This window comes from Bubalus kerabau, chromosome 11 (assembly GCF_029407905.1).
Source record: "Bubalus kerabau isolate K-KA32 ecotype Philippines breed swamp buffalo chromosome 11, PCC_UOA_SB_1v2, whole genome shotgun sequence".
NCBI classification, from domain to species: domain Eukaryota; kingdom Metazoa; phylum Chordata; class Mammalia; order Artiodactyla; family Bovidae; genus Bubalus; species Bubalus kerabau.
Window position 1 is genome coordinate 3,485,387 of NC_073634.1, and position 27,380 is coordinate 3,512,766.

The 27,380-nt window shown below is 44.4% G+C and overlaps 1 protein-coding gene and 1 long non-coding RNA gene across 3 annotated transcripts in view; one reads left to right on the plus strand and one right to left on the minus strand.

Moving 5' to 3' along the window:
- The window catches only part of MERTK (MER proto-oncogene, tyrosine kinase), a 130,597-nt gene that overhangs the window by 46,194 nt on the left and 57,023 nt on the right, over positions 1-27,380 (minus strand). For both annotated transcript variants that reach the window (XM_055539290.1, XM_055539292.1), the window contains exons 4-6: positions 26,594-26,767; positions 10,874-10,960; positions 5,901-6,016 (exon numbers count right to left, since the gene is read on the minus strand). In XM_055539290.1, coding sequence (XP_055395265.1) covers positions 5,901-6,016; positions 10,874-10,960; positions 26,594-26,767 — 377 coding nt within the window. The remainder of the gene's footprint in view (positions 1-5,900; positions 6,017-10,873; positions 10,961-26,593; positions 26,768-27,380) is intronic.
- On the plus strand, positions 4,301-9,391 carry LOC129622720 (uncharacterized). Its single transcript, XR_008700112.1, has 3 exons — positions 4,301-4,420; positions 5,892-5,997; positions 9,186-9,391. It is a non-coding gene; the product is annotated as an uncharacterized LOC129622720 (long non-coding RNA).

The window sequence follows — 27,380 nt, forward strand, 5'->3', positions numbered from 1 at the left end:
GCTGTGCACCGGCCTGCTGCCGCTCACAGGGACTCTCTTTACAGCACACTCCTAGACGAAGCCGCGGTTTCTGTAACCGTGCTGGTGGGTCCTGGGGCATGAAACAGTAAGACTACGTGGGAGAGGTAAAAATAGAAATGGAGTCCAGAGCCCAAAAATGGGTGAAGAATGAAACCAACGCCAGGACCAACGGAAGTGAGAGGGTGTGTCCTGCTAGTGTGTGGATCTGAATCTTGTCCAAAACATTCATTTGTTACTAAGTCAGAGTTTAAAATTGCAATGAACTGGGAATCTGCTACAAAACTATACTTGGTCCCTTCAGAAATGGGAATACACTGTTAATCAACAGCTTGGTGCTCTATGATGACCTAGAGGGGTGGGATGGCAGGTGGGGTGAGATGAGATACATGTGTACATTTAGCCAATTCATGTTGTTGTACAGCAGAAACTACCACAACATTGTAAAGCGATTAAATTCCAATTTAAAAAAAACAATATAAAAGTATATAACTTGTAGAGCCAATTCTGACCAATTTCACTAGGACTGCCAGAGAAAATACAGCACACCTAATTATATTTAAAGTTCAAATCAGTTCAATTCAGTTCGGTTCAGTCACTCAGTCGTGTCTGACTCTTTGCAACCCTATGGACACACCAGGCCTCCCTGTCCATCACCAACTCCCAGAGATTACTCAAACTCATGTCCATTGAGTCAGTGATGCCATCCAAACATCTCATCCTCTGTCATTCCCTTCTCCTCTGGCCCTCAATCTTTCCCAGCATCAGGGTCTTTTCAAATGAGTCAGCTCTTCACATCAAGTGGTCAAAGTATTGGAGTTTCGACTTCAGCATCAGTCCTTCCAGTGAACACCCAGGAATGATCTCCTTTAGCATGGACTGCTTGGATTGCTTGCAGTCCAAGGGACTCTCAAGAGGCTTCTCCAACACCACAGTTCAAAAGCATCAATTCTTCTGCACTCAGCTTTCTTTATAGTCCAACTCTCACATCCATACATGACTACTGGAAAAACCATAGCCTTGACTAGACGAACCTTTGTTGGCAAAGTAATGTCTCTGATTGTTAATATGCTGTCTAGGTTGCTCATAACTTTTCTTCAAAGGAGTAGGCGTCTCTTAATTTCATGGCTGCAGTCATCATCTGCAGTGATTTTGGAGCCCAGAAAAATAAAGTCAGCCACTGTTTCCACTGTTTCTCCACCTATTTGCCATGAAGTGATGGGACCAGATGCCATGATCTTCGTTTTCTGAATGTTGAGCTTTAAGCCAACTTTTTCACTCTCTACTTTTACTTTCATCAAGAGGCTCTTTAGTTCTTCTTCACTTTCTGCCATAAGGGTGGTATCATCTGCATATCTGAGGTTATTGATATTTCTCCTGGCAATCTTGATTCCAGCTTGTGCTGCTTCCAGTCCAGCGTTTCTCATGACGTACTCTGCATGTAAGTTAAATAAGCAGGGTGACAATATACAGCCTTGATATACTCCTTTTCCTATTTGGAACCAGTCTGTTGTTCCATGTCCAGTTCTAACTGTTGCTTCCTGACCTCCATACAGTTTTCTCAAGGGGCAGGTCAGGTGGTCTGGTATTCCCACCTCTTTCAGAATTTTCCACAGTTTATTGTGATCCACATAGTCATATGTGACTATGCTTTATTGGCATAGTCAATAAAGCAGACATAGATGTTTTTCTGGAACTCTCTTGATTTTTCCACGATCCAGCGGATGTTCGCAATTTGATCTCTGGTTCCTCTGCCTTTTCTAAAACCAGCTTGAACATCTGGAAGTTCACAGTTCATGTATTGTTTGAAGCCTGGCTTGGAGAATTCTGAGCATTACTTTGCTAGCGTGTGAGATGAGTGTAATTGTGTGGTAGCTTGAGCATTCTTTGGCATTGCCTTTCTTTGGGATTGGAACGAAAACGGACCTTTTCCAGTCCTGTGGACATGCTGAGTCTTCCAAATTTGCTGGCATATTGAGTGCAGCACTTTCACAGCATCATCCTTCAGGATTTGAAATAGCTCAACTGAAATTCCATCACCTCCACTAGTTTTGTTCGTAGTGATGCTTTCTAAAGCCCACTTGACTTCACATTCCAGGATGTCTGGCTCTAGGTCAGTGAGGATACCATTGTGATTATCTAGGTCATGAAGATCTTTTTGTACAGTTCTTCTGTGTATTCTTGCCACCTCTTCTTAATATCTTCTGCTTCTGTTAGGTCCATACCATTTCTGTCCTTTATCGAGCCCATCTTTGCATGAAATGTTCCCTTGGTATCTCTAATTTTCTTGAAGAGATCTCTAGTCTTTCCCATTCTGTTGTTTTCCTCTATTTCTTTGCATTGATCGCTGAGGAAGGCTTTCTTATCTCTCCTTGCCATTCTTTGGAACTCTGCATTCAGATGCTTATATCTTTCCTTTTCTCCTTTGCTTTTTGCTTCTCTTCTTTTCAAAGCTATTTGTAAGGCCTCCCCAGACAGCCATTTTCCTTTTTTGCATTTCTTTTTCTTGGGGATGGTCTTGATCCCTGTCTCCTGTACAATGTCACAAACCTCCGTCCATAGGTCATCAGGCACTCTGTCTATCAGATGGAGTCCCTTAAATCTATTTCTCACTTCCACTGTATTATCATAAGGGAGTTGATTTAGGTCATACCTGAATGGTCTAGTGGTTTTCCCTACTTTCTTCAATTTAAGTCTGAATTTGGCAATAAGGAGTTTATTTTCTGAGTCATAGTTAGCTCCTGGTCTTGTTTCTGCTGACTCTATAGAGCTTCTCTATCTTTGGCTGCAAAGAATATAATCAATCTGATTTCGGTGTTGACCATCTGGTGATGTCCATGTGTAGAGTCTTTTCTTGTGTTGTTGGAAGAGGGTGTTTGCTATGACCAGTGTGTTGTCTTGGCAGAACTCTATTAGCCTTTGCCTGCTTCATTCCGTATTCCAAGGCCAAATTTGCCTGTTACTCCAGGTGTTTCTTGACTTCCTACTTTTGCATTCCAGTCCCCTATGTGAAAAGGACATCTTTTTTGGGTGTTAATTCTAAGAAGGTCTTGTAGGTCTTCATGAAACCATTCAACTTCAGCTTCTTCAGCATTACTGGTTAGGGCATAGACTTGGATTACTGTGATATTGAATGGTTTGCCTTTGAAATGAACAGAGATCATTCTGTCATTTTTGAGATTGCACCCAAGTACTGCATTTCGGACTCTTTTGTTGACCATGATGGCTACTCCATTTCTTCTAAGGGATTCCTGCCCACAGTAGTAGATGTAATGGTCATCTGAGTTAAATTCACCCATTCCAGTCCATTTTAGTACACTGAGTCCTAAAATGTTGACATTCACTCTTGACATCTCCTCTTTGACCACTTCCAATTTGCCTTGATTCATGGACCTAACATTCCAGGTTCCTATGCAATATTGCTCTTTACAGCATCGGACCTTAACTTCCATCACCAGTCACATCCACAACTGGGTGTTGTTTTTGCTTTGGCTCCGTCTCTTCATTCTTTTTGGAGTTATTTCTCCACTGATCTCCAGTAGCATATTGGGCACATACCAACCTGGGGAGTTCATCTTTCAGTGTCCTATCTTTTTGCCTTTTCATACTGTTCATGGGGTTCTCAAGGCAGGAATACTGAAGTAGTTTGCATTCCCTTCTCCAGTGGACCACATTTTGTCAGAACTCTCCACCATGACCCATCTGTCTTGGGTGGTCCTACATGGCATGGCTCATAGTTTCATTGAGTTAGACAAGACTGTGGTCCATGTGATTAGATTGGTTAGTTTTCTGTGATTGTGGCTTTCAGTCTGACTGCTCTCTGATAGAGAAGAATAAGAGGCTTATGGAAGCTTCCTGATGGGAGAGACTGACTGAGGGGGAAACTGGGTCTTGTTTTGATGGGCGGGGCCATGCTCAGTAAATCTTTAATCCAATTTTCTGTTGAATGGGTGGAGCTGTGTTCCCTCCCTGCTATTTACCTGAGGCCAAACTATGGTGGAGGTAATGAAGATAATGGTGACATCCCTCAAAAGATCCCATGCAGGCATGCCACAGTCCATGCCCCCAACCCTGCAGCAGACGACCACTGACCCACGCCTCCACCAGAGACTTCTGGACACCCACAGGAAAGTCTCCTGTGGGGTCACTGCTCCTTTCTCCTGCATCCTGGTGCATAAGGTTCTGTTTGTGCCCTCCAGGAGTCTATTTCCCAGTCCTGTGTAAGTTCTGGCAGTTCGATGGTGGGGTTAATGGTGACCTCCCCCAAGAGGGCTTATGCCATACCCACACCCAGAGCCTCTGTCCCTGCGGCAGACCACTCCTGACCCGGACCTCCGCAGGAGACGCTCAAACACAGTTCTGTGCCAGTCTCTGTGGGTCCCTGGGTCCTGATGCGCACAAGGTTTGTTTGAGCCCTCTGAGCGTCTCTGGCGGGAATGGGGTTTGATTCTAAACGCTAATTTGCCCCTCCTATCATCTTGCTGGGGCTTCTCCTTTGCCCTGGGACATGGGTTATCTCCTCACAGCAGGTCCAGCGCCTACCATCTTACTGGGGTTTCCCTGACCTTGGATGTGAGGTATCTCCACACGGCGGGTCAAGCGATGCGTAGCCAGTGCTCCTGACCTTGGACGTGGGGAATCTATTTATGGCTGCTCCAGCGAAGTTCAAATAGACAACCAATAATTATGGGTATAGGTATGACACAAAGTCAGCAGTGTAATTATATTATAATGTAACTACGTTTCTATTTGCTAAATCTGGAGAGATGGAGAGGAGAATGGGTGAAGGGAGTCTGAGCTAGCTGTTGGGACAAAGACAGGATAACCACAGAAAGGTTAACCATAGGATCCAACGTGGGCAAGGGGGCTGCAATTTGGCAGCCTCAGGACGGCTCTTCGTACCACAGCCCCCCAAAACCTGGGCGGAGAGAGACAGAAAGCAAGTGAAGCTTGTGGAGATCCGTCTTCCTCCTGGAGCGGTGACCTTGTACTTTCACACTTCCCAGCCCCCTATCTACCTCACATCGACCCCGAGAACCACTCTTCCCAAGGGTGGCAGGGTCGGGGGGAACGTAACAACCTCCTACAGGAAGGAGTCTCATGATCCTCTTGGACTCTTCAAGCAGCTCAGTAACTGGAAACAATCTTTGAAAAGGCCAGTCCATATAGGGAATATAACCACATTTTATAATAACTATAAATAGAGTATGGGCTTCCTGTGTAGCTCAGCCGATAAAGAATCCGCCTGCAACACAGGAGATCTGGTTTGATTCCTGGGCCAGGAAGTTCCCCTGGAGAAAGGATAGGCTACCCACTCCAGTATTCTTGGGCTTCCTTGGTGGCTCAGAGGGTAAAGAATCCACCTACCATGCAGGAGACCCGGGTTTGTTCCCTGGGTTGGGAAGATCCCCCTGGAGGAGGGCATGGCAACCCACTCCAGTATTCTTGCCTGGCACCCCCAATTTTTCCAACAGGCTGAGTTGGCACATTCAGTAGTGAGGATAACTTGTGTCTTGTCCTTTATGGCCACCAACCCAGGAGGAGCCAGGCTGGAGCATGCCTGGCTTCTGAATTCCTGGTCACAAGCCAGATGTGTTTTTGTACCTTAAAAATTCATTCTCCCTGGTCTCATGATGTTCTATCTTAGAAACATGTTTCTCCTCCAGTTGGACCCTGGACCACGCACAAAGAAGGGCACAGCGCCCCAGGCGGTCAGAACATCACAAAACGGCGTGTGCCTGGCGGACACAGGGCGGGCAGGAGGCCAAGAGCTTATGAACAGGGGTGTCAACTTGACGTCTGTGCCACTCTTCAGGTGTAAAATAAGTCAGGCAGAGTCACTGAGCCCCAAATAGCTATTTCTCTTCATCAAGAAAGGTTACCTGAATTCTGCAATCGCTGAGCGGGGAGTAGCCATCAAAACCCGGGACCCAGGAGATGAGGATGCTGTGTGCGGAGCTGTTGTGGACCCTGACTTCGGTAGGTGGGGAGGGAATTGCTACGTAAAAGACAAAAGACACACCACACACACAATTATAAACCACAGGAGGTCACAGCTACCAAACAGGTGCATTAATACCAAGCCCATGTCTGCTTCTTGAGATTGGGAAAATTAAGCACGAGTTTTAAAGAGGAGCCACCCTCTGGGTGAGGGTGATCATATAACCTCTAGATTGGTCTCGCAGTGACAGGATGACTCTGCCTGGACCAGAGACGTGGGATGTAGACCTGTGCTCCTGCCCACTGATGACATGAGAACTTTTAGCTGGACGAGGATGGGGAGATATCCATTTCCTCCTGCTCTGTGCAGGGGTGTCACTGGTACTATAAATGAGGGCAAAGAGCTATGGTCCTCCCTATCTGCCTTATGTTGTTACTGTTGTTGTTCAGTCCTAAGCTGTGTCCTACTCCTTGCAACCCCATGGACTGCAGCATGCCAGGCTCCCCTGTCCTTCACTACCTCCTGGAATTTGCTCAAATTTATGTCCATTGAGTTGGTGATGCTATCTTTCCATCTCAACCTCTGTCACCCCTTTCTCTTTTCGTCTTCAATTTTTTCCAGCATTAGGGTTTTTTCCAATGAGTCAGCTCTTCACATGAGGTGGCCAAAGTATTGGAGTCTCAGCTTTAGCATCAGTCCTTCCAATGAATATTCAGGGTTGAATTCCTTTAGGATTGACTGGTTTGGTCTCCTTGCAGTCCAAGAGACGTTCAAGAGTCTTCTCCAGCACCACAGTTTGAAAACATCAATTCTTCAGTGCTCAGCTTTTTTTATGGTCCAATTCTTACATTCATAAATGACTACTGGAAAAACCATAGCTTTGACTAGATGGATCTTTGTCTGCAAAGTAATGTCTTTGCTTTTTAATACTCTTGTCTAGGTTTGTCGTAGCTTTCCTTCCAAGGAGCAGGCATCTTTTAATTTCATGTCTACAGTCACCATTCACAGTGATTTTGGAGCACACAAACAGGAGATCTGTCACTAGTTCCATTTTTTCTCTTTCTATCTGCCTTTGTGTGTGTGCTCAATCACTCAGTCATGTCTGACTGCTTTCAGACCCCCTGGACTGTGTCCACCAGGCTCCTCTGTCCATAGGATTTCCCAGGCAAGAATACTGGAGTGTGTTGCCATTTCCTACACCAGGGGAATCTTTTGGACCCAGGAATTGGACCTGAACATCTGGCTTCATCCCTCAGCTAAAAGCTGAGTTGGGGAGCCCTACATTAACTGAAGAGGAGTGGCCTGCCCTGAGAAGAAGAGGGGCACCGTGGGAACACGCATGCGTGTGTGCCTGTGCACTTGTGTGATGAGGGAAGGAAGCTTTCTTGGCCGAGGAAATGGGCGAGAGTCAGCTCAAGCCCAAGAGCCAAGTGCATCTGCTCATGGGGAGGGGAAGGCAGGCTGTAATGACCGTGTGATGCCCTCAGTCACAGGTGGGACGTGGCTAGGTATTTATTAGTAATAGATTGCTACTAATAATCTACTATTAATAGAATCCAACACATTATTGATAGCATGAAACACAGATCTGTTTTTAACGTATTAAAATTTGTGAATCAACACTGCTTTCATTATCTATTTATTTACTTTTGGCTGCACCACTAGGCTTGCAGGATTCTTAGTGCCCCAACCAGGAATCGAACTCTTGCCCTTGGCAGTGAAAGCCCGAAGTCCTAACCACTGGACTGCCAGAGAATACTCATACATTAAACTTTTTTTTTGATATGTGTAATATTTTGATGTGGACCAGTTTTTTTAAGTTGTTACTGAATTTGTTACAAAATTGCTTCTGCTTTAGATTTTGAGTTTTTGAAAGTGAAGTATGTGGGATGTTAGCTCCACAACCTAGGATCGAACTTGCACCCCCTGCGTTGGGAGGCAACATCTTAACCACTGGACCACCAGGGAAGTCCCTAAACTCTTAATTAATGTTAATAACCACATTTATGGGCTTCCCTGGTGGCTCAGACAGTAAAGCGTCTGCCTGCAATGCAGGACACTAGGTTCCATCCCTGGGTTGGGAAGATCCCCTGGAGAAGGGGACAGAAACTCACTCCAGTATCTTGCCTGGAGAAGCCCATGGACAGAGGGCTGGCGGGCTACAGTCCTCGGGGTTGCAAAGTCAGACACAATTAAGCAACCAGCACACACACAACAACATTTATAATCCAAAAAGATGACTAATGTTTTTGAATGGGTGCTTACTATGTGCCAGGAATCTTTATGGACTTCATTTGATCATGATTAGAACCCTATGAGAGAAGTAGTCTTACAATCCCCATAGATGGAAGGGGAAATTTGAGGACCACAGAAGTTAGAAACTTGCCAAAGCTCACCGAGCTCATTAGCAACAGAATGGGGACTTGAACTCAGGTCTGCCTCACCCCAGAGCTCCATATCTCTCAACAGGACACTGGTGGCTGGCTGTGGGAGCAGGGAGCAGACCAGCATGCAGACCAGCCAGGCTGGAGGGTGTGAGCACCACTTAATCGGCTGCATGGCCCGCGTGGCACAGGTCAATGCCCTCTCCACTCAGCTCTCTCTTCTATTACATGGGGAGAGACTGCACTGTTTGATGGGGCTGAAATGAGGATGAAATGAGGTAACACACGCACGAGGTCTGGGAGAGATGTACTGGTGATGAAGGCAAAGACAGGAGGCACAGATGAGGGGAAGAAAAGACCATATTAAGCACCCACTGGGCATGTTCAGGATTCCAGTTTTACCAGGAGACACACAGCTTGATGAATGAGAAAGCCAGCCTTTCGTTTGACTCACTTTCCTAAACACATTATCTGCTTTTCCAGATCCAAATCTGGCCACATACACCTCAACTGATGACAGATTGGCAGGGAGTTTTGATTGCTTTGACATACATGTTTAAGAAAGCCCAAAACCGGAGTTTCAGAAATAGGACTTGTTAAAGTCCTAGTTGAGATTCTGTCTGAAGCATAAAATTCAAGAAGTGCTTCTCATTTTATGGAGTTTTAAACTTTAAGACATTGATGTTTTATGAAAATGTCTTTATAAATTTACGCCCACTGGTGGATTCCAGAAATTCCCAGCATTTCTTTTGAAAATTGTAATAATGCAATTCGTAATGAAGGAAGGAAGTTATACAGTTCCTCTTGTAATAACTTTCGGTTGGCTCATTTTTCCTTTCCAGCTAAATTTTAGCAAATGCCCTCTCATAGCTTCTTCCAGCTGATTTGCTGAAGATAAACATCAGCAGCGAAGCTTGGTGTGCTGCAGTTCGTGGGGTCGCACAGAGTCGGACACGTCTGAGCAACTGAGCAACAGCAACAGACATCAGCACCTTTAAAAACTACAATGCCTCAGAATTTTGAGTCTTCTGTTACGCCTTACCCACCCTTTAACTCATTATTAAACACACTCTGCTGTTTCCCTCTGTCATTTCCTCCAAGGACAAGACCAAAAGGAGTACGAACTCAGTATTTCCTTCTCAATATTTAAATTAAGAACAAATAATGTAGAGAATAGAACAAATAACCCCCAAGGTGGAGGGGGTTAAGGGAGGGATGGAATGGTAGGCTGGGGTTAGCAGATGTAAACTTTTATATATAGGATGGATAAACAACAAGGTCCTATTGTAGATCACCAAGAGCTACATATTCAATAACCTGTGATAAACCATAATGGAAAAGAATATTAAAAAATATATATATATGTAAAGACTGAATCACTCTGCTGTACATCAGTAATTAACACAATATTGTAAATCAACTGTACTTCAATAAAAATTCATTCATTAATTAAAATATAAATTAAGAACAAATACTAAAACATATCATTTCCTTGAATTTCTATGAGAAAGGTTAAGGAGATGACTTGAAAAGGTAACAAAAGGTTTTCCTTTCAAGTTTCAGATTTTTATTTTTTAAAAGTTTTTATTGGAGTATAGTTGCTTTAGAATGTTGTATTAGTTTCTGTTGTATAGCAAAGTGAATAAGTTATATATATACATATATCCCTCTTTTTTTTTAATTTCCTTCCCATTTAGGTCACCACAGAGCATTGAGTAGCATTCCCTGAGCTATATATTGCGCTCTCATTAATGATCTATGATCTATTTTATACACAGTTTTACAGTATCAATAGTATATATATATCAGTCCCAATCCCTCCTACCCCAGCTTCAGTTTGCTCTCTACATCTGTGTCTCTATTTCGCTTTGCACATAGGTTCATCTCTATCAATTTTTTCAAAGTTTCAGGTTTAAATATCTTTGATTCCACAGAAGGGGGAGGAAGAGACAGAATGTTGGATTGGAAAGGGGGTGCCTGGGTGTGCCTTCAAACACCTGCCTTTCATTTTGTTACATCCCAGCCTAGGGGAAGCAAGGGGTGGGACAGAGATTAGGAGAAAGAGGGACCAGCGCCTTGGGCCCCCAGGAGAGGCATGACTCTGACCTCCTCCCTCCTCAGAGCAGCTGCTGGGAGGACTGGCCCCAGCTCCAGCTGCCCAGGGAAGGACACAGCCCATCCCTAGATCAATGGGGACTAGTTCAGTGTGGAAGAGTAAAAAGTAAAAAGAGGACCTAAGATGATCTGGGTCAACATTTCAGCCTATTTTCTTCTCTGACTGAGCAGAAAACTAAACTAGTTACTGTTGATCAAAGACAAGTGTGAGGCCCTGTTAGGAGTATTTCTGTTCGCATTATCTCATGGAACCCTCAGGAAGAGACAGGTTCTGTAATTGTCTCCATTTTACAGAGGGGTACCCTGAAGGTGTTGAGTGACTTGTTCAAGGTCAAGGGAAGCCAGGGCTCAATCCCAGGCTGCTGGCTGCACAGCTCACAGTGTTTCCCCTGCAAGACCCCACCCTGACACTTACCTTTGATGTTGATCTGCACGCTTTTGGACACGGTCAGCCCTTTTTGATTGTGGGCCTCACAACTGAAGATTGTGGTCTTGGTCAGACCTAGAGGAGAAGGAGAGACCCATGAGACCAGGGGTGGAGAGGCAGGCTGCTGTTTATCAGAATCCTGCGGAAGTCTGGGCATCCTTTTACTTTGTGGTTCAGTGCTTCAAGCCATAAATGCAAAGTTAATTTAAAATGTGTGTTGGTGTTTGAAAAACAAACCTAGGATTAAACCCTAGGTACCAGGAGCAAGGCAACAATGGGCTTAAAAGACATCTGTAATTCATTAAAATTCTTTATTTTTTCCCAATGGTGAGACATGAGGCAGCAAAGCAGTATCATTTAGTTTTAAAATTTCAGCAAGGAGCTATGGGAATTGTGTGTGTGCTCAATCCCTCAGTCGTGTCCAACTCTGCGACCCCGTGGGCTGTAGCCCTCCAGGTTTCTCCGTCCATGGAATTTTCCAGGCAAGAACACTGGAATGGGTTGCCATTTCCTCCTTCAGGGGATCTTCCCAACCCAGGGATCGAACCCACATCTCTTGCATCTCCTGCACTGGCAGGCAGATTCTTTACCAGTGTGCCACCTGGGAAGCCTGCAATAGGAATTGCTGGCCCCAATATTAAGAAAAGTGGTTTATGGGGCTCACCTAGACAACCCCATGCTTAGCATTCCCATATATCCTATGCTACATACTGTGGACATGTCAGGACTCCAGAAACAGCAGGACAAAAGCCACAGTTTGTAAAACTTCCAATGAATGAAATTTCCGTTGCAGTGATCCTTTTTTAATAGTAAAAATCAATGTATTCATAAGGAATTATGTAAACACAAGGCATCACTATTACTTGAAGACACTGGTGCTGAATGAAGAAAAATTATACCATTTCAGAGGTTTGAAGATATCTTACAAATGAAAAATATTCCGTTGATTCATTAATTTTAAGGAGAAAGGAAGAGAAGCAATCCAGATCTTGGTTTACTTATTTTTATTACGGTTTTAATTCTTTCGACTGTGCTGTGTGGCATGTGGGATCTGAGTTCCTCATTGGAAGCACAGAGTCTTAACCACTGGACTTCCAGGGAAGTCCCAAGACCTTGGTTTCTTTCTTTTAAAAATATTTGTATTTATTTGGTTGCACTAGGTCTTAGTTTCGGCATGTACTGTACTGGGAGCATGGAGTCTTAGCCGCTGGACCACCAGGGAAGTCCCCGCTTGGCTTCTTATAATACTATTCGCCAGTGAAAGGAGCCAGAGTTCCTCGGAGAAATGCTGATTTTCAGTTTGGAGCAGTAAACATCTAAGATGAGCCTTGAGCAAAATATAAAACCTACGACACACACACACCCACACACGCACAAAGGGACGGGTGGGGGCGGCGGCAAAGAGACACAGGAGCTAAACAACTCTTAATCGCCAAAGTGGGAGCAAGTCGAGCAAGAAGATAAAGTAGCATTAGACTGTAACCCAAAGTATAAGATAATTATCCATGAGTCATAGCGACATTTGTTGTTGCTCTTGTTGTTTAGCTGCTCAGTCGTGTCCAACTCTTTTTTGACCCCATGGACTATATCCCACCAGGCTCCTCTGTCCATTGGATGGATTTCCCAGGCAAGAATACTAGAGTGGGTTGCCATGCCCTCCTCCAGGGGATCTTCCTGACCCCGGGATGGAACCTGTATCTCCTGCATTTCCTACATTGGCAGGCAGATTCTTTACTGCTAAGCCACCTAGGAAGCTCCTTTACCAATATATACAAGTGATTAAATAAAGAGACAAACCCCCATGCAGAAGAGTTCCAAGTGATTTTTATATTGATGCTCCGCTCCTAAAGAGGAGCATTAATCCTTACTCCTGAACATAATGACTTCCTTCCAAAGAGATCGATATGGAAAGGGGAGTCAAAGAAAAACTTTCAAGTGAGGAACTGACACACACTGGCTCAGGTGGAGAGTCAAGGTCAAGGCCAATGCTGTAAGCCACGCTGACAGAGTGTACCCTCGATGTGATGTCATGAGAATGGCACTTCCCCTCTGGGGTCCTCCCCCCGCCAAAACACAGAACCCAGATCTAACCACGAGAAAAAGGAGCTAAACGTCAGACAGGTCCAAACTGTGGGACACACTACAAAAAAAAGACCTGACCCGTACTCAAAGCCATGCATGTCATCAAAAACAAGGCAAGTCTGAGAGGTTGTCATAGCCGAGGGAAGCTGAAGGAGACACAACTAAAGCCTAGGCCAGTAGAAGGACGTCAGGTAAAGACTAAGAAAATCTGGATAAACTATGGACTTTCGTTGATAATAATGTCTCGGGAATTTTCAGGGGTGACAGAATAATCAGCTACATGCTAGTTTCAGGCTTACTTACTGGAAGGACATTTCAGTGAGGTAAAAAAGCATGCTTGAGGACTTCCCTGGTGGTCCAGTGGCTAAGACTCTGAGTTCCCAGTGCAGGGAGCCCAGGTTTGATCCCTGTTCAGGGAACTAGAGCCCATGTGCCACTAATTAAGACTCAGCACAGCCAAATACATAATAATATAATATATAATAGAGTATGTAATATAATACATAATTATTGTAATACAATAATATAATATATTATTATGATATAATAATAATAGAAATAAGGTGCACAATAAATGTAACGCACTTGAATCATCCCCAAAACCATCCCCCTTATCCACCATCTCTGGTCCAAGAAAAAATTGTCTTCCATGAAACTGGTCCCTGGTGCCAAAAAGGTTGGGGACCACTGCTCTAAGCCACCACCTGGGGCCCCTGTTGCCCACCACTTTTTCACAGGCAGGCCTGTGACCTTTGGTTCTTCCTGCTGGAGTATCACCTTTAACCTTCCAGGTCGTCAGTTCCCAAATGAGATGCCTGTTTCACCAGGCAACGTGAACTGGCAGAACTTGGCTTATGTTTAGAAAAATCAGCTTTGGCTCAATCATAAGACCCTGGGAGCTGCTAGGCAACTTACATTTTGTACATATTTGAGCAGACTTTTGCAGGCTAAAACCAGTCATTTGACTTCAATCACCCTTGTCCAAACTCTTGGGAAACCCTTGAAAACAAACCATGAATCCCTCAGACAACTGGTGGTGAGGGCAAGCCTGGCCCTGCAAGGAGACAAGAGGATGGACCTATTTCCTTGAGATCCACCATCTCCTTACAGATTCCAAAGTAAGATGAGTTAGGCCCATGGTTTTTTAGTCCTGCAAGGTTGACCGATGTCTAGAGTGAAACCACTCCTCACGGAACAGGATTTTGCGTTAAGGGGAAGACGTTTTTCCTCTTCGTGCTTCTCTTCGGAGGACACACAAAGTCAGCAGCTAATTCTCTGGCACAAGCACCCATTCCGACTCAGAACTGCCCACAAGAAGCCAAACCATCAAGGGCAGTGGTTTTATCCGGCAGGTTGAGGTGGTGAATGCCCACAGGCCAAACAGAGGCTAGCAAAGAGAAATGGAGGCTGATTCCAACCTAGATTAACTTTCTCTAGAATTGAATGGGTAAAAACTTTAGGCCAACTATAGGCTTCCTGGCTTAATGTATTTGGTGATACATTTTTTTTTTGGCTTAAGGGCATTAGCTTCCCACTTGGAGGCTCATTTATAAACCTGAGTTGACTGCAGCAACCACGATGGACTAAGAAAGAGAGCTACCCCATCACTTCTCCCTTCTCCCTCCCTCAACTACTAGACTAGAAAGGATCTTGAAGTTTTAGAGCCCAACCCTGTGGCTTTTCAGGGAGAATAGTACCCACGCACCACGTCTCCACCCTACCGCCCAATCTCCCAAACATCCCCAACAGCAGCGCCTCCACATTTCCTGTTGCCAGATCTTCTTCTCGTGGACACCCCCTGCCTGCATGACATCCCACCTAAGTTCACTATGATGGTTTGCGCCCCTCTTGCTTGGTACTCTGCTGGTTTAAAAAAAGACAGCCCCTGACACAAGGTCTGAAAGATATTTTAGGGAACATGCAGCCACAGGATGCTCCCTCAAGGGAAAGACAATCAGAACTGCTGAGGAGGCAGTCCCTAAGAGCACAGTTAGGGTGTTTCTTTGACTTCTGGGTTAAGCAATCCTGTCCTTTTATTTTTTCCCCTGGTGTTCATCTTTCTACCCAGAGAGGAGAGAAATACAATAATATGCTGCATAAATGAAGGGCTTACACTTATGAACTTGGAACTCCCTTTCTGCCCTGAATTCATTCACTCAACATTTAGTGCGTAGCTGCTATGTGCCAGATGTTTTCCAGGCACCTGGGATCTATCCATGATACCTGCCCTTATAAAGCTCACATTCTCAAGGACAAAAGAGGGTGAGAAATAATAGCCTTAATAAATGTTACCAAAAGGAGTTTGTGGCTCCAGCTGCTTGCCCCTCAAAAGCCAATAAACAGGCCAGATTGGTAGAAAGGAAAGTGCTTTATTTCAGGTGCCGGCAACTGGGTGGAGGAGGGTGGCAGACATCTGTCCAAAGGCCACCTTCTCACCCCGCCAAGCAGTGGGTGAGAGCTTTTAAAGACAGATTGTGGGGGGTGGTCTACATGCAGGGATGGTACAGTCATCAGTGATCTGACCAACATCATCCTGGTTGCTTTAGGTACAGTTAATCTTTAGTTCTAGGGTTCATTTGTTCCCATTTTTTTGTGGCCAATTGCAGGAATTGTGGCAGCTCATGTCCTGGGTACAGTCTGTTCATCATGTAGTTAACTTCTCCAGCTAGGTATCTATAAGACAGCTCAGAAGATGTGGTTCAGAATCTTATCTATAGCCCTTGAGAAAGAGCTAAAGGGCCTTGACTCTGCTTAATGACTACATTATTATTATCTAGTCTCCTTTGATTGTTTTCCTTTGTTTCCACATTTCTCACTTCTCTGATGAAACTTATTCTTTGACTAAAGTTTTCCAGACACAAAAGGCTGGCAGAAGACACTGAGGGGGGCAGGCAAGGGGAGGCAAAGACCTGCTCCGTTTGATAAGCTGCATGCTGTATTAGAAGGTGATTAGTACTCGGGAAAAATAGAAGAGGATCAGGGGGTCAGGGGGTGTGAAGTGGTAGTGATTGTAAACATGCGGGTCAGGGATGGCTCCTTGAGAAACGTCCTCTGAAGAAAGACTTGGGGTGAGGGAACGGGCCAAGTTTATTCTGGAGGGTGAGGGAAGGTTTGAAGTCAGGGAATATATGGGTCAGGCTTCCCTGGTGGCTCAGAAGTTAAAGTGTCTGCCTCCAATTCGGGAGACCTGGGTTCGATCCCTGGGTCGGGAAGACCCCCTGGAGAAGGAAATGGCATCCCACTCCAGTATTCTTGCCTGGAGAATCCCATGGACAGAGGAGCCTGGTAGGCTACAGTCCACGGGGTCGCAAAGAATCGGACACAACTGAGCGAGTTCACTTTCTTTCTTTCTTTGTCCTCCAAGAGAGATGGGAAACCTGGGGCTTTGAGCAGAAGACTGATATAACCTAATCTATGTTTTATGAGGCTTGTTCCAGCTGCCACACAAAGGCTAGACCTTAGGCTAGCAGGTCCCTTACTTGCTCCGAATTTCTTCCTGATCTGTAAAATGGTAATTAGAAAACATCTAACTGTATCATTGAGTGCTATGCGGTTCTTTACTGTGAGAATTACAAACTGCCACACATTCTCGTTATTATTGTTTCTGTTGTCATCACAGAGAAGATTAAGAACCACAGGGGCTTCCCTGGTAGTCCAGTGCTTAAGACTCCATGCTTTCACCGCAAGGAGCGCCAGTTCAATCCCTGGTCCAGGAACTAAGAATCTTGCATGCCTTGCTGTACGGCCAAAAAATAGTAATAATTAAAAAAAAAAAAAAAAGCACTATAGCCAATTAACTAAAAGCAAAACTAGCTTAGCTGTTTTCTAAATGTGGATTTCAACATAAAACACGTATTTTTTAAAAGTAAAAACCAGGACGTTCCTGGTGGCTCAGTGGTAAAGAATCCACCTGCCAATGCAGGAGACATGGGTTTGCTGCCTCATCTGGGAAGGTCCCACATGCTGGGGAACAGCAAAGCCGGTGCACCGCAGTGACTTAGCCTGTGCTCTAGAGCCCGGGCTCTGCAACGAGAGAAGCCACCGCAATGAAAAGCCCGGGGCCTGCAACTGAGAGTAGCCCCCGCTTGCCGCAACTAGAGAAAAGTCCGAGCAGCAATGAAGACCCAGCACAGCCAAAAATAAAGAAGTAAATAAAAACTTTTTTTTTTTTTTAAAGTAAAGACCAGAAAGATCAGCCTAAGTCCCTGATCTTAGTAGGAAGGTAGCTCAAAATGGACAGTGAGTTAGTAACTGCTTCATATAAAAATTTGTCTCAGGTAATATCTGAGTCATTCCTGAAGGCTGCTTCTGTACAGAAGTCCTTACATATGTTATTTCACTGAATCTTCATAAATGTTCTGTGAGGTAGACACTGTTATTATCCCTATTTTATATAAGGAAGGCAAGTAACTTGTCTAGGGACACACAATGGTGACCTGACATTAGTTAATAGGATCTTAACCACTTAACCTATAACACATCCTGTCGCTAAACACCATAGAGCAAAAGCTTTCGTGGTTCTGCTCTTTATTTTGGGACTCGATTTGTTGATGACAAAGTACTTCCTTGGGGGGAAAAAGTAACTTTGTTTTGAAATAGTTCTTATTTGCAAGAAATTACAGAACTCGTACAGGTTCCCCTAATGGTATCATCTTACATAATCACAGTAGCATGATTAAGTGACGTTGGAACACTGTACATGTGCTCAGTCGTCCAGTCATGTCCACCTCTTTGTAACCCTCTGGACTGTACCCCATGGGCTCCTCTGTCTATGGGATTTTCCAGGCAAGAATACTGGAGTGGTTGCCATTTCCCACACCAGGGGATCTTCCCAACCCAGGCATGGAACCTGCATCTCTTGTGTCTCCTGCAGTTGAACTACTCAGGAAGCCCAATACTAGTAACTAAAATACAGGAAGGCCTTACTCAGATTTCACTAGTTCTTGGTTTTGCTTTATTTGGGGGAGGGGTGGTTTTTATGAAATTTCTATGAAATTTTATTACAGGTACAAATATGTATACAAATCAACTGTTTAATCACCAAAAAGAAGCTTCCAGGGCCTTCCCTGGGGTCCAGTGGTTAAGACTCTGAGCATCGACTGCAGGGGTGGGGTTTGCCCCCTGGATGGGGAACTAAGACCCCACATGCCCTAGTGGTAGAGCCAAAGCAAACAAGCTCCCCCCGCCAGCCCTTCTACAAACGTCCTCTGTCAACCTAAGCCCCGGCAGGCGCTGATGTGCCCACCGTCACTACAAGCCTTTCAAACGATGTTACCTAAATGGAATTACACAGCATGTAACCTTTGAGACTGGTTTTGTTGACTCAGAATCATGCCCTTTAGACAAAGTACTTCTTCGCTCACATTTCTTAAAGACAGCACTTGTCACAGAAGAAAAACAACTGGTATCATGAGGGAAAAGTGTATGATCTTCCTGTTCCTAAATGTGCCTGCTCCATGCAGGCTCTGAGTGGGTACACAGCTCCACAAAGCCATCTCAAGTCAAAACGGCCTCAGCCTAATTCCCTAAATACCACCTACTTACTGGGAGGGGCTCGGGTACCACACTAACTTGTCCTCTAAGTTAAGAATAGATGTAAATAAGAATAAGTTTGAATGTAGTTCTTTCACAGTGCTACACAATTTTAACAGTTTAAAACATTTTTTATTCTGAAATGTTAATTATAGATTTACAGAAACAGGGAGTTCCACGTATCCTTCACCCTACCTCCCCAATGTTAATGTCTCAAATAACTACAGTGTCAAAACCAGAAAACTGACACTGGTACCTTCCACAGAGCTTATTCAGATTATTCCAGTTACATGTGGACTCATTTGTGTGTATGTGTTGCTTTGTGTAAGTTTATCACATGTGTAGCTTCATGTAACCATATCCCATTAAACTTTATGTTAAAAAGTATACTATTTATAGAATGCTCGATTTCTATTTTACTTCTATCTTCTTAACCAGAAGGAAAAAAATCTTCAAATTAAAGAAAGTAAAATGAAGACTGTAAAGAATCTAAAGCCCAAAATAAGTGTCAGTTGTAATGGTATATCTGACCATTTAGAAATAAATAAGGTCACCAAGTTGAGATAATTTATATCAATATATATAGCCTTGGGTATTAAATTTTGCAGATCCTTCTACTTGCTAAGAAAACTGAAGAGGAAAAGTTCTAGGTGAACAGAGACGGGGACTTCGCTGGTGGTCCAGTGATTGGGACTCCTTACTTCCAATGCAGGGGATGTGAGTTCAATCCTTGGTCAGGGAACTAGATCCCACATGCTGAGCAGTGGCCAAAATGTAAAACAAAATAAATTCTAGATGAACAGAGATGGACAGATTTTGTCCTTGTTTTCCTAAAGAAAATGATACTGATCTTGGTGAGTACAAAATCAGTGAGAGACAGAATCCACAGCAGAACCTCAGAGAAGGTTATCAAATCGGTGCCTAGGACACGTGTCCTAGGAGGACAGGAATGGACTTCAGCTCCAACAGGAAGTCAGGTCTGATTTCAAAATGAACTGCAAGCTGATTTCAGTCTTTCCAGGACAGTTCTTAGTCCAATGTATCAAGGAATTTCTTAGAAGACAAGATGGAGAGATAAATGGTGGAAAAAATAAAATTAGGCAGATTGCTGATTGAAAAGTAGACAAAAGAGCTGATTTCATGAATTGATATCAACTCAGAGGTTGCCTGATGGCCACTGTGCTTTGTCCTTGGTTAGATTAGAATCTAGACAGGAAACAGGGAGAGAATTTGCTAATCCAATAAGAGAATCAAGGTTCAAAATGGCCTTAGTAGATTGGGATGATGAGATAAATTTTCATAGGGATAAAGGTCACATGATGGGCTGAAATTTCAAAATAATTAAATATACAAAAAGCAGGAGAGCCTTGATTTTGCAGCAATTTAGGAGAAAAATGCTTGGGGATTTCAGTTAACCTCAGACTCAACATGAACCAATACATTAACCTCACCAAAAAGGCCATGTAAACTGCATTATCAGAAATAAAGCATTCAATATATTTAACATGGATAACCAACAAGGTCCTACTGTGTAGCACAGGGAGCTCTGTTCAGTGCTATGTAGCAGCATGAATATGGATGGGAGTCTGGGGGAGAATGGAGGCCTGTATATGTTTGGCTGAGTCCCTTTGCTGTCCACCTTAAATCGTCACAACACCGTTAATTGGCTAACTCTAGTATAAAATAAAAGTTTTTTTTTTAAAAAAGCAAGGTAAAAAAAAATATTCAAAACACAAGAGGTTACAACCTCCACTGAACTTCATACACATCTTTCCAAAATACCACCAACACTACCAAGCTCTTTCAACAAAGAGAGGAGTTGGGAACACTTTCCAACTATGTTTTATGAGGTCAGCACTACCCAGATGCCAAAACCTACATCACAAAAACAAAATTATAAATCAACTTCCTTCAAGAACACTGTTGTGTGATAAAGACTTGGAGTAGCTTTTGTCCCTGGTAATTTACTGAGCAACGAGAGTGGCTTTGTTATGCTAATGAGGTAACTCAAGTGGATGCACAGCCGACTTCTAGATGGGGACTGGTCACCAGAATGACTAAATCATGTGATGGGAGGCTTGGGGCTTTGATCCACGTGATATTAGCTCAAGTTCCTGACCTCTAGGAAAGACAGGGAGGTTAGGAGACGGTATTCCATCATGGTTAATGCTTTAATCAGTTATACCACATAATGAAGCCCCAATTAAAAAAAATTCTGAACACCAAAGCTCAGCAGTTTCTTCTTCTGTGAACACTGATGCACCAGGTGACACTCTTCAAGGCAGAAAAGCTCTGCATTTGGGACCCTCCCAGACTTCATCCTGTGTGTATCCTTGATGAAATAAACTATAACATAAGTAGAGCACTTTTCTGAGTTCTGAGTTATTCTAGAAAATCCCTGAACCCAAAGGGGTCATGATGGCTGCTGTTTAGTCACTAAGTCTGAAGCAACACCAGAGAGTCTCTTTGTGACCCCATGGACTGTAGCCCACCAGGCTCCTCTGTCCATGGGATTTCCCAGGTTGCCATTTCCGTCTCCAGGGGATCTTCCCAATCCAGGGATTAAACCCATGTCGCCTTTATTGGAAGTGGATTCTTTACCACCAAGCCATTTGGGAAACCCAAGGGGGTCATAGGAACCTCCAAATTGACAGCCAGTAAGTAAGGCGTCAAGGCAAATTGGAAGTGGTCAAACAAGAGATGGCAAGAGTGAATGTCAACATTCTAGGAATCAGCGAACTAAAATGGACCGGAATGGGTAAATTTAACTCAGATGACCATTATATCTACTACTGTGGGCAGGAATCCCTCAGAAGAAATGGAGTAGCCATCATGGTCAACAAGAGAGTCTGAAATGCAGAACTTGGATGCAATCTCAAAAATGACAGAATGATCTCTGTTCATTTCCAAGGCAAACCATTCAATATCACAGTAATCCAAGTCTATGCCCCAACCAGTAATGCTGAAGAAGCTGAAGTTGAGCGGTTCTATGAAGACCTACAAGACCTTTTAGATCTAACACCCAAAAAAGATGTCCTTTTCATTATAGGGGACTGGAAGGCAAAAGTAGGAAGTCAAGAAACACCTGGAGTAACAGGCAAATTTGGCCTTAGAATACGGAATGAAGCAGGGCAAAGACTAATAGAGTTTTGCCAAGAAAATGCACTGGTCATAGCAAACACCCTCTTCCAACAACACAAGAGAAGACTCTGCACATGGACACCACCAGATGATCAACACCAAAATCAGATAGATTATGTTCTTTGCAGCCAAAGATGGAGAAGCTCTATACAGTCAGCAAAAACAAGGCTGGGAGCTGACTGTGGCTCAGATCATGAACTTCTTATTGCCAAATTCAGACTTAAATTGAAGAAAATAGGGAAAACCACTAGACCATTCAGGTATGACCTAAATCAAATCCCTAACGATTATACAGTGGAAGTGAGAAATAGATTTAAGGGACTAGATCTGATAGATAGAGTGCCTGATGACCTATGGATGGAGGTTCGTGACATTGTACAGGAGACAGGGATCAAGATCATCCCCATGGAAAAGAAATGCAAAAAAGCAAAATGGCTGTCTGGGGAGGCCTTACAAATAGCTGTGAAAAGAAGAGAAACAAAAAGCAAAGGAGAAAAGGAAAGCTATAAGCATCTGAATGCAGAGTTCTAAAGAATAGCAGGAAGAGATAAGAAAGCCTTCTTCAGTGATCAATGCAAAGAAATAGAGGAAAACAACAGAATGGGAAAGACTAGAGATCTCTTCAAGAAAATTAGAGATACCAAGGGAACATTTCATGCAAAGATGGGCTCAATAAAGGACAGAAATGGTATGGACCTAACAGAAGTAGAAGATATTAAGAAGAGGTGGCAAGAATACACAGAAGAACTGTACAAAACAGATCTTCACGACCCAGATAATCACGATGCTGTGATCACTCACCTAGAGCCAGACATTATGGAATGTGAAGTCAAGTGGGCCTTAGAAAGCATCACTTCCGAACAAAGCTAGTGGAGGTGATGGAATTCCAGTTGAGCTCTTTCATATCCTGAAAGAGGATGCTGTGAAAGTGCTGCACTCAATATGCCAGCAAATTTGGAAAACTCAGCAGTGGCCACAGGACTGGAAAAGGTCAGTTTTCATTCCAATCCCAAAGAAAGGCAATGCCAAAGAATGCTCAAACTACTACACAATTGCACTCATCTCACACGCTAGTAAAGTAATGCTCAAAATTCTCCAAGCCAGGCTTCAGCAATACCTGAACCGTGAACTTCCTGATGTTCAAGCTGGTTTTAGAAAAGGCAGAGGAACCAGAGATCAAATTGCCAACATCCCCTGGATCATGGAAAAAGCAAGAGAGTTCCAGAAAAACATCTATTTCTGCTTTATTGACTATGCCAAAGCCTTTGACTGTGTGGATCACAATAAATTGTGGAAAATTCTGAAAGAGATGGGAATACCAGACCACCTGACCTGCCTTTTGAGAAATCTGTATGCAGGTCAGGAAGCAACAGTTAGACCTGGACATGGAACAACAGACTGGTTCCAAATAGGAAAAGGAGTACGTCAAGGCTGTATATTGTCACCCTGCTTATTTAACTTATATCAGAGTATATCATGAGAAACGCTGGACTGGAAGAAGCACAAGCTGGAATCAAGATTGCCGGGAGAAATAGCAATAACCTCAGATATGCAGATGACACCACCCTTATGGCAGAAAGTGAAGAGGAACTCAAAAGCCTCTTGATGAAAGTGAAAGTGGAGAGTGAAAAAGTGGGCTTAAAGCTCAACATTCAGAAAACGAAGATCATGGCATCCGGTCCCATCACTTCATGGGAAATAGATGGGGAAACAGTGTCAGACTTTATTTTTGGGGGCTCCAAAATCACTGCAGATGGTGACTGCAGCCATGAAATTAAAAGACACTTACTCCTTGGAAGGAAAGTTATGACCAACCTAGATAGCATATTCAAAAGCAGAGACATTACTTTGCGAACAAAGGTCCATCTAGTCAAGGCTATGGTTTTTCCTGTGGTCATGTATGGATGTGAGAGTTGGACTGTGAAGAAGGCTGAGCGCCGAAGAATTGATGCTTTTGAACTGTGGTGTTGGAGAAGACTCTTGGGAGTCCTTTGGACTGCAAGGAGATCCAACCAGTCCATTCTGAAGGAGATCAGCCCTGGGATTTCTTTGGAAGGAATGATGCTAAAGCTGAAACTCCAGTACTTTGGGCATCTCATTGGAAGAGTTGACTCATTGGAAAAGACTCTGATACTGGGAGGGATTGGGGGCAGGAGGAGAAGGGGCCGACAGAGGATGAGATGGCTGGATGGCATTACTGATCGATGGACATGAGTCTGGGTGAACTCCGGGAGTTGGTGATGGACAGGGAGGCCTGGCGTGCTGTGATTCATGGGGTCGCAGAGTCGGACATGACTGATGACTGAACTGAACTGAACTGAAGTAAGGAGTACAGGTGGCTTGGGACTCCCTTGAGACTCGTGGATGGCAGCTGAGGTAAGGGCACTCTTGTGGCAGATGCTGTCCTGACCAGGGGGTCTTCACTAACTCACAGTAATTAGGAGCAGAACCAGCTCGCAGTACAAGCAGTTGGTGTTACCCCAGAAAAAGCTTCAATGCAAAAATATTTAACTTAATATCTATCAGCCAATGGAATCTATCACAATACATTAGGACCAAGCAGAGTTTAGCCTAGGGATGCAACACTGGTTTAAAATTTGAAAATCCAATCAATGTAATTTGCCACATGAAGAGAATAAAGGCGAAAAATGATATGACGTCAATAGATGCAGAGGCCCAACACTAAAGAATACATACCTTATGATTTCATTTATGTAAATTTCAATAACAGGCAAAATTTATATATGAAACTAGACATCAGAACAAGGTCACCTACGGGAGGGGCAGGCTGATCCAAAGGGAAAAGGTGGGTACTTCCTGGGGTGATAGCAATGTTCTATATATTGACTCAAGTGGTGGTTACATGACTGTCTACATTTATCATGACTCATTGTGTGCTTAAATTCTATGAATTTAATTATATGTCAATTTAACCTACATATTTCATTGTATGCTCCATAAATCTTCTTTACAGGACTTCAAAACAATCATCCAGAGAAGGTGGAATGTATTCTTTTAAAGTTGATTTTAAACAAATAAGTCACTTGATGATCAATTCCTCAGAGAAACTCAAAGAAAACTCAGATGAAGGCAGAGAGAATGATAACATTCCTCGTGGAGTCAGGAGTAAGAAAAGTGATTCGGAGACAATACCTCCGGCTGGCAATCACTTGCTGGCCCATTCTCACCATAAACATTCAGTGAGTATTACCATGAGTCAGGCTGTGTCTTGGGAGAGACAAAGCCCTTGTCCTTACTAAGCATACATTCTCTAAGAAGACAGACAAGGAGACTAAACAAATAAACAGGGTAATGACAGACTGTGACCAGTGCAACGAAGGAAGTCCACAAGAATATGTGCCATGCCTGAGAGTTGATAAAGGAGTGAGGAGGACCCAAAAGAATGCCCAGGAAAGACCTCTGTGCAGAAGTGTTACCTGACATGTGTCACGGGAGGAAGGGCAAATGGAACGACATTGTAGGCAGACAGAGACACGGTGCAAAGGTCCTGAGGCAGGCAGAAGGGGGATGTTTCTAAGAAAAAAGACAATCGGTGTGACTGGTGCATAATTAGCAGGGCGGAAAGAGTGGGTGGAGCTGGGATTGGATAGTAGACTGGGGAACAGAGCACGCATATCCTAAGAGGAGGAGCAAAAGGCCTCTTGAGAGAAAGTCAAAGATAACGGGCAGCCACTGAAGAGTTCCAGCAGGCAGGGGACATGATCTACCATGGAGAACAAGACTGGGGATAAGGCTGGAAGCTAAGAGACCAGTTAGGATGCTACTGCAGAGATGCTGGCAAGAGGTGGCGGTGAGCTGGACCAGGGCCCTGCAGCAGACAGGCAGAAAAGAGATTTGAGATGTATTGTGGGAAGACAACTGGCAGCCTCCTGATGTAGTCAGTCTAAACAATGAGCAGCAGGAAGGATGGGCAGAGGGTGACATGCTTTAGTAGGATGGGGAACTCTGTGGCAGAACAAGTCCGAGTACAGGGGGAAATTAAGAGTTTCATTTTAACACACTTTCATATCCAGTGAGTGGACATGCCAGGAAAGGAGCATGAAGCTCAGGAGGGTAGTATGAGCCAGAGATACAAAGTTCAAAGTCATCACATGGATGGTCGTGAAGCCAGGATCCAGAGGAGATCTCCCAGGCAGGAGTGCCTCAGAGGGATCAGAATTCAGTCCAGGACTGAGCCCTGTGGCACCCAGCATGTTCAGAACTCCTATTGTGGACAGAGGAAGAGCACTGAGGCAGGAAGGAAGCCAGGAAGACAGTGGTTTCGGAAAGTCACCTTTGGTGTGCAGCATCCTCTCAGAATACTCCCTGAGTACATGCAGACTGGGAAGGTTAGGGGGTGGTAACCTTACCAGACATTGCCGGGAGATGCAAGGAGAGGAGCCAAAGAGGAGCCCATCGGATTTAGCAGCACAGAACCATCCATGGCGCTGACCCTAGGAGCACTGTGGGAGGAGGTCTGGGACCGAAGCCAGGTCACACCCACTTAGATGGAAATCAGATGACTGCTGACCTTCACGGCAGTCACAGCCCCACAATGACTCAGTCCTCCCACAACCGCCTCCATGACCAAGGCATTTTCCTCGCCGCCACCTCACTGAGGTCTTCACATCAGTGGTTCCTGAAAGGCAAGGCCTGCCAGGCCAGCTGGGCCACAGCTGACACGGGAGATGTGAGCAGGGCTTCCCTGCCGCCCTGGCTCGAAGACTCTGGCCACTTGATTGACGTAACCACAGACACCTGTCCTGTACTGTGACCTCTGACCCCGAGATTTCCACCTGCCTCCCCATCCATCTGGTCCGCATCCTGGGCTGCCCCACCTGCGTTTTTATCTTCCTTGAGTGCCCACTGCTGCACACTACAGCATTCACCCAACTTCTGCTCCCTCCACTGTCCGAAAGCAAACAATAAACAAATGCCACAGCTGAGACTCACCAGGAACAGTCAGAACAGAGGGGGATCTTTCTGGAAGTTCATTAACACGGCGGCTGTTTTGAACCCAGTAAATGTTGACGGGCTCGGGTGGACCCACAGCCTGACAGGTGAGGTTGAAGGCTGTGTTTCTGGTGACATTCATGCTCTCGGGCTGCCTCGTAAAGTAAGGAAGTCCTGCAGAGAAAGTGGTAAGTGGAAGAAGGTTTTAGATTCACAGGTCAAGGTGCACCCCCCGGGTGAATGGAAACCACACCAAAATTTGGCAATAGTTCTCTCTGTCCACCACCCTGCAGTGCAGGAGACTTGGGTTTGATCTCTGGGTTGGGAAGATCTCCTGGAGAAGGAATTGGCAACCCACTCCAGTAGTCTTGCCTGGGAAATCCCATGGACAGAGGTGCCTGGTAGGCTACAGTCCATGAGGTCACAGAGTCAGACACGACTGAGTGACTAAACTTTTACTTTCTGACCACCACCCAGGTCTGAAATGCTCAGTTTTCACCTTGATGCAGTTGAGTAAGAAAGCACACAGAAGCTAATTCTTACCAGTCTAGCTCGAGCTGGCTTTCTAGGACACTTTCCCAAAGGAGCAATGGTGATTCAGAACTGGTTTTTCCAGAAGGGAGGCCTGGCAGTTGTGAAATTAGGTGTTGCTTAAGCTCCTGGGAAAGGCTGGCAGGATTCCTTACCAATAAACACAGAGTGAAAACAAAGCCATGTGCGAGGTCTGCCCCTCCTTTTATTTTTTTTTTAAAGTTTAAGTATACTTGATTTATGGCTTCCTAGGTGG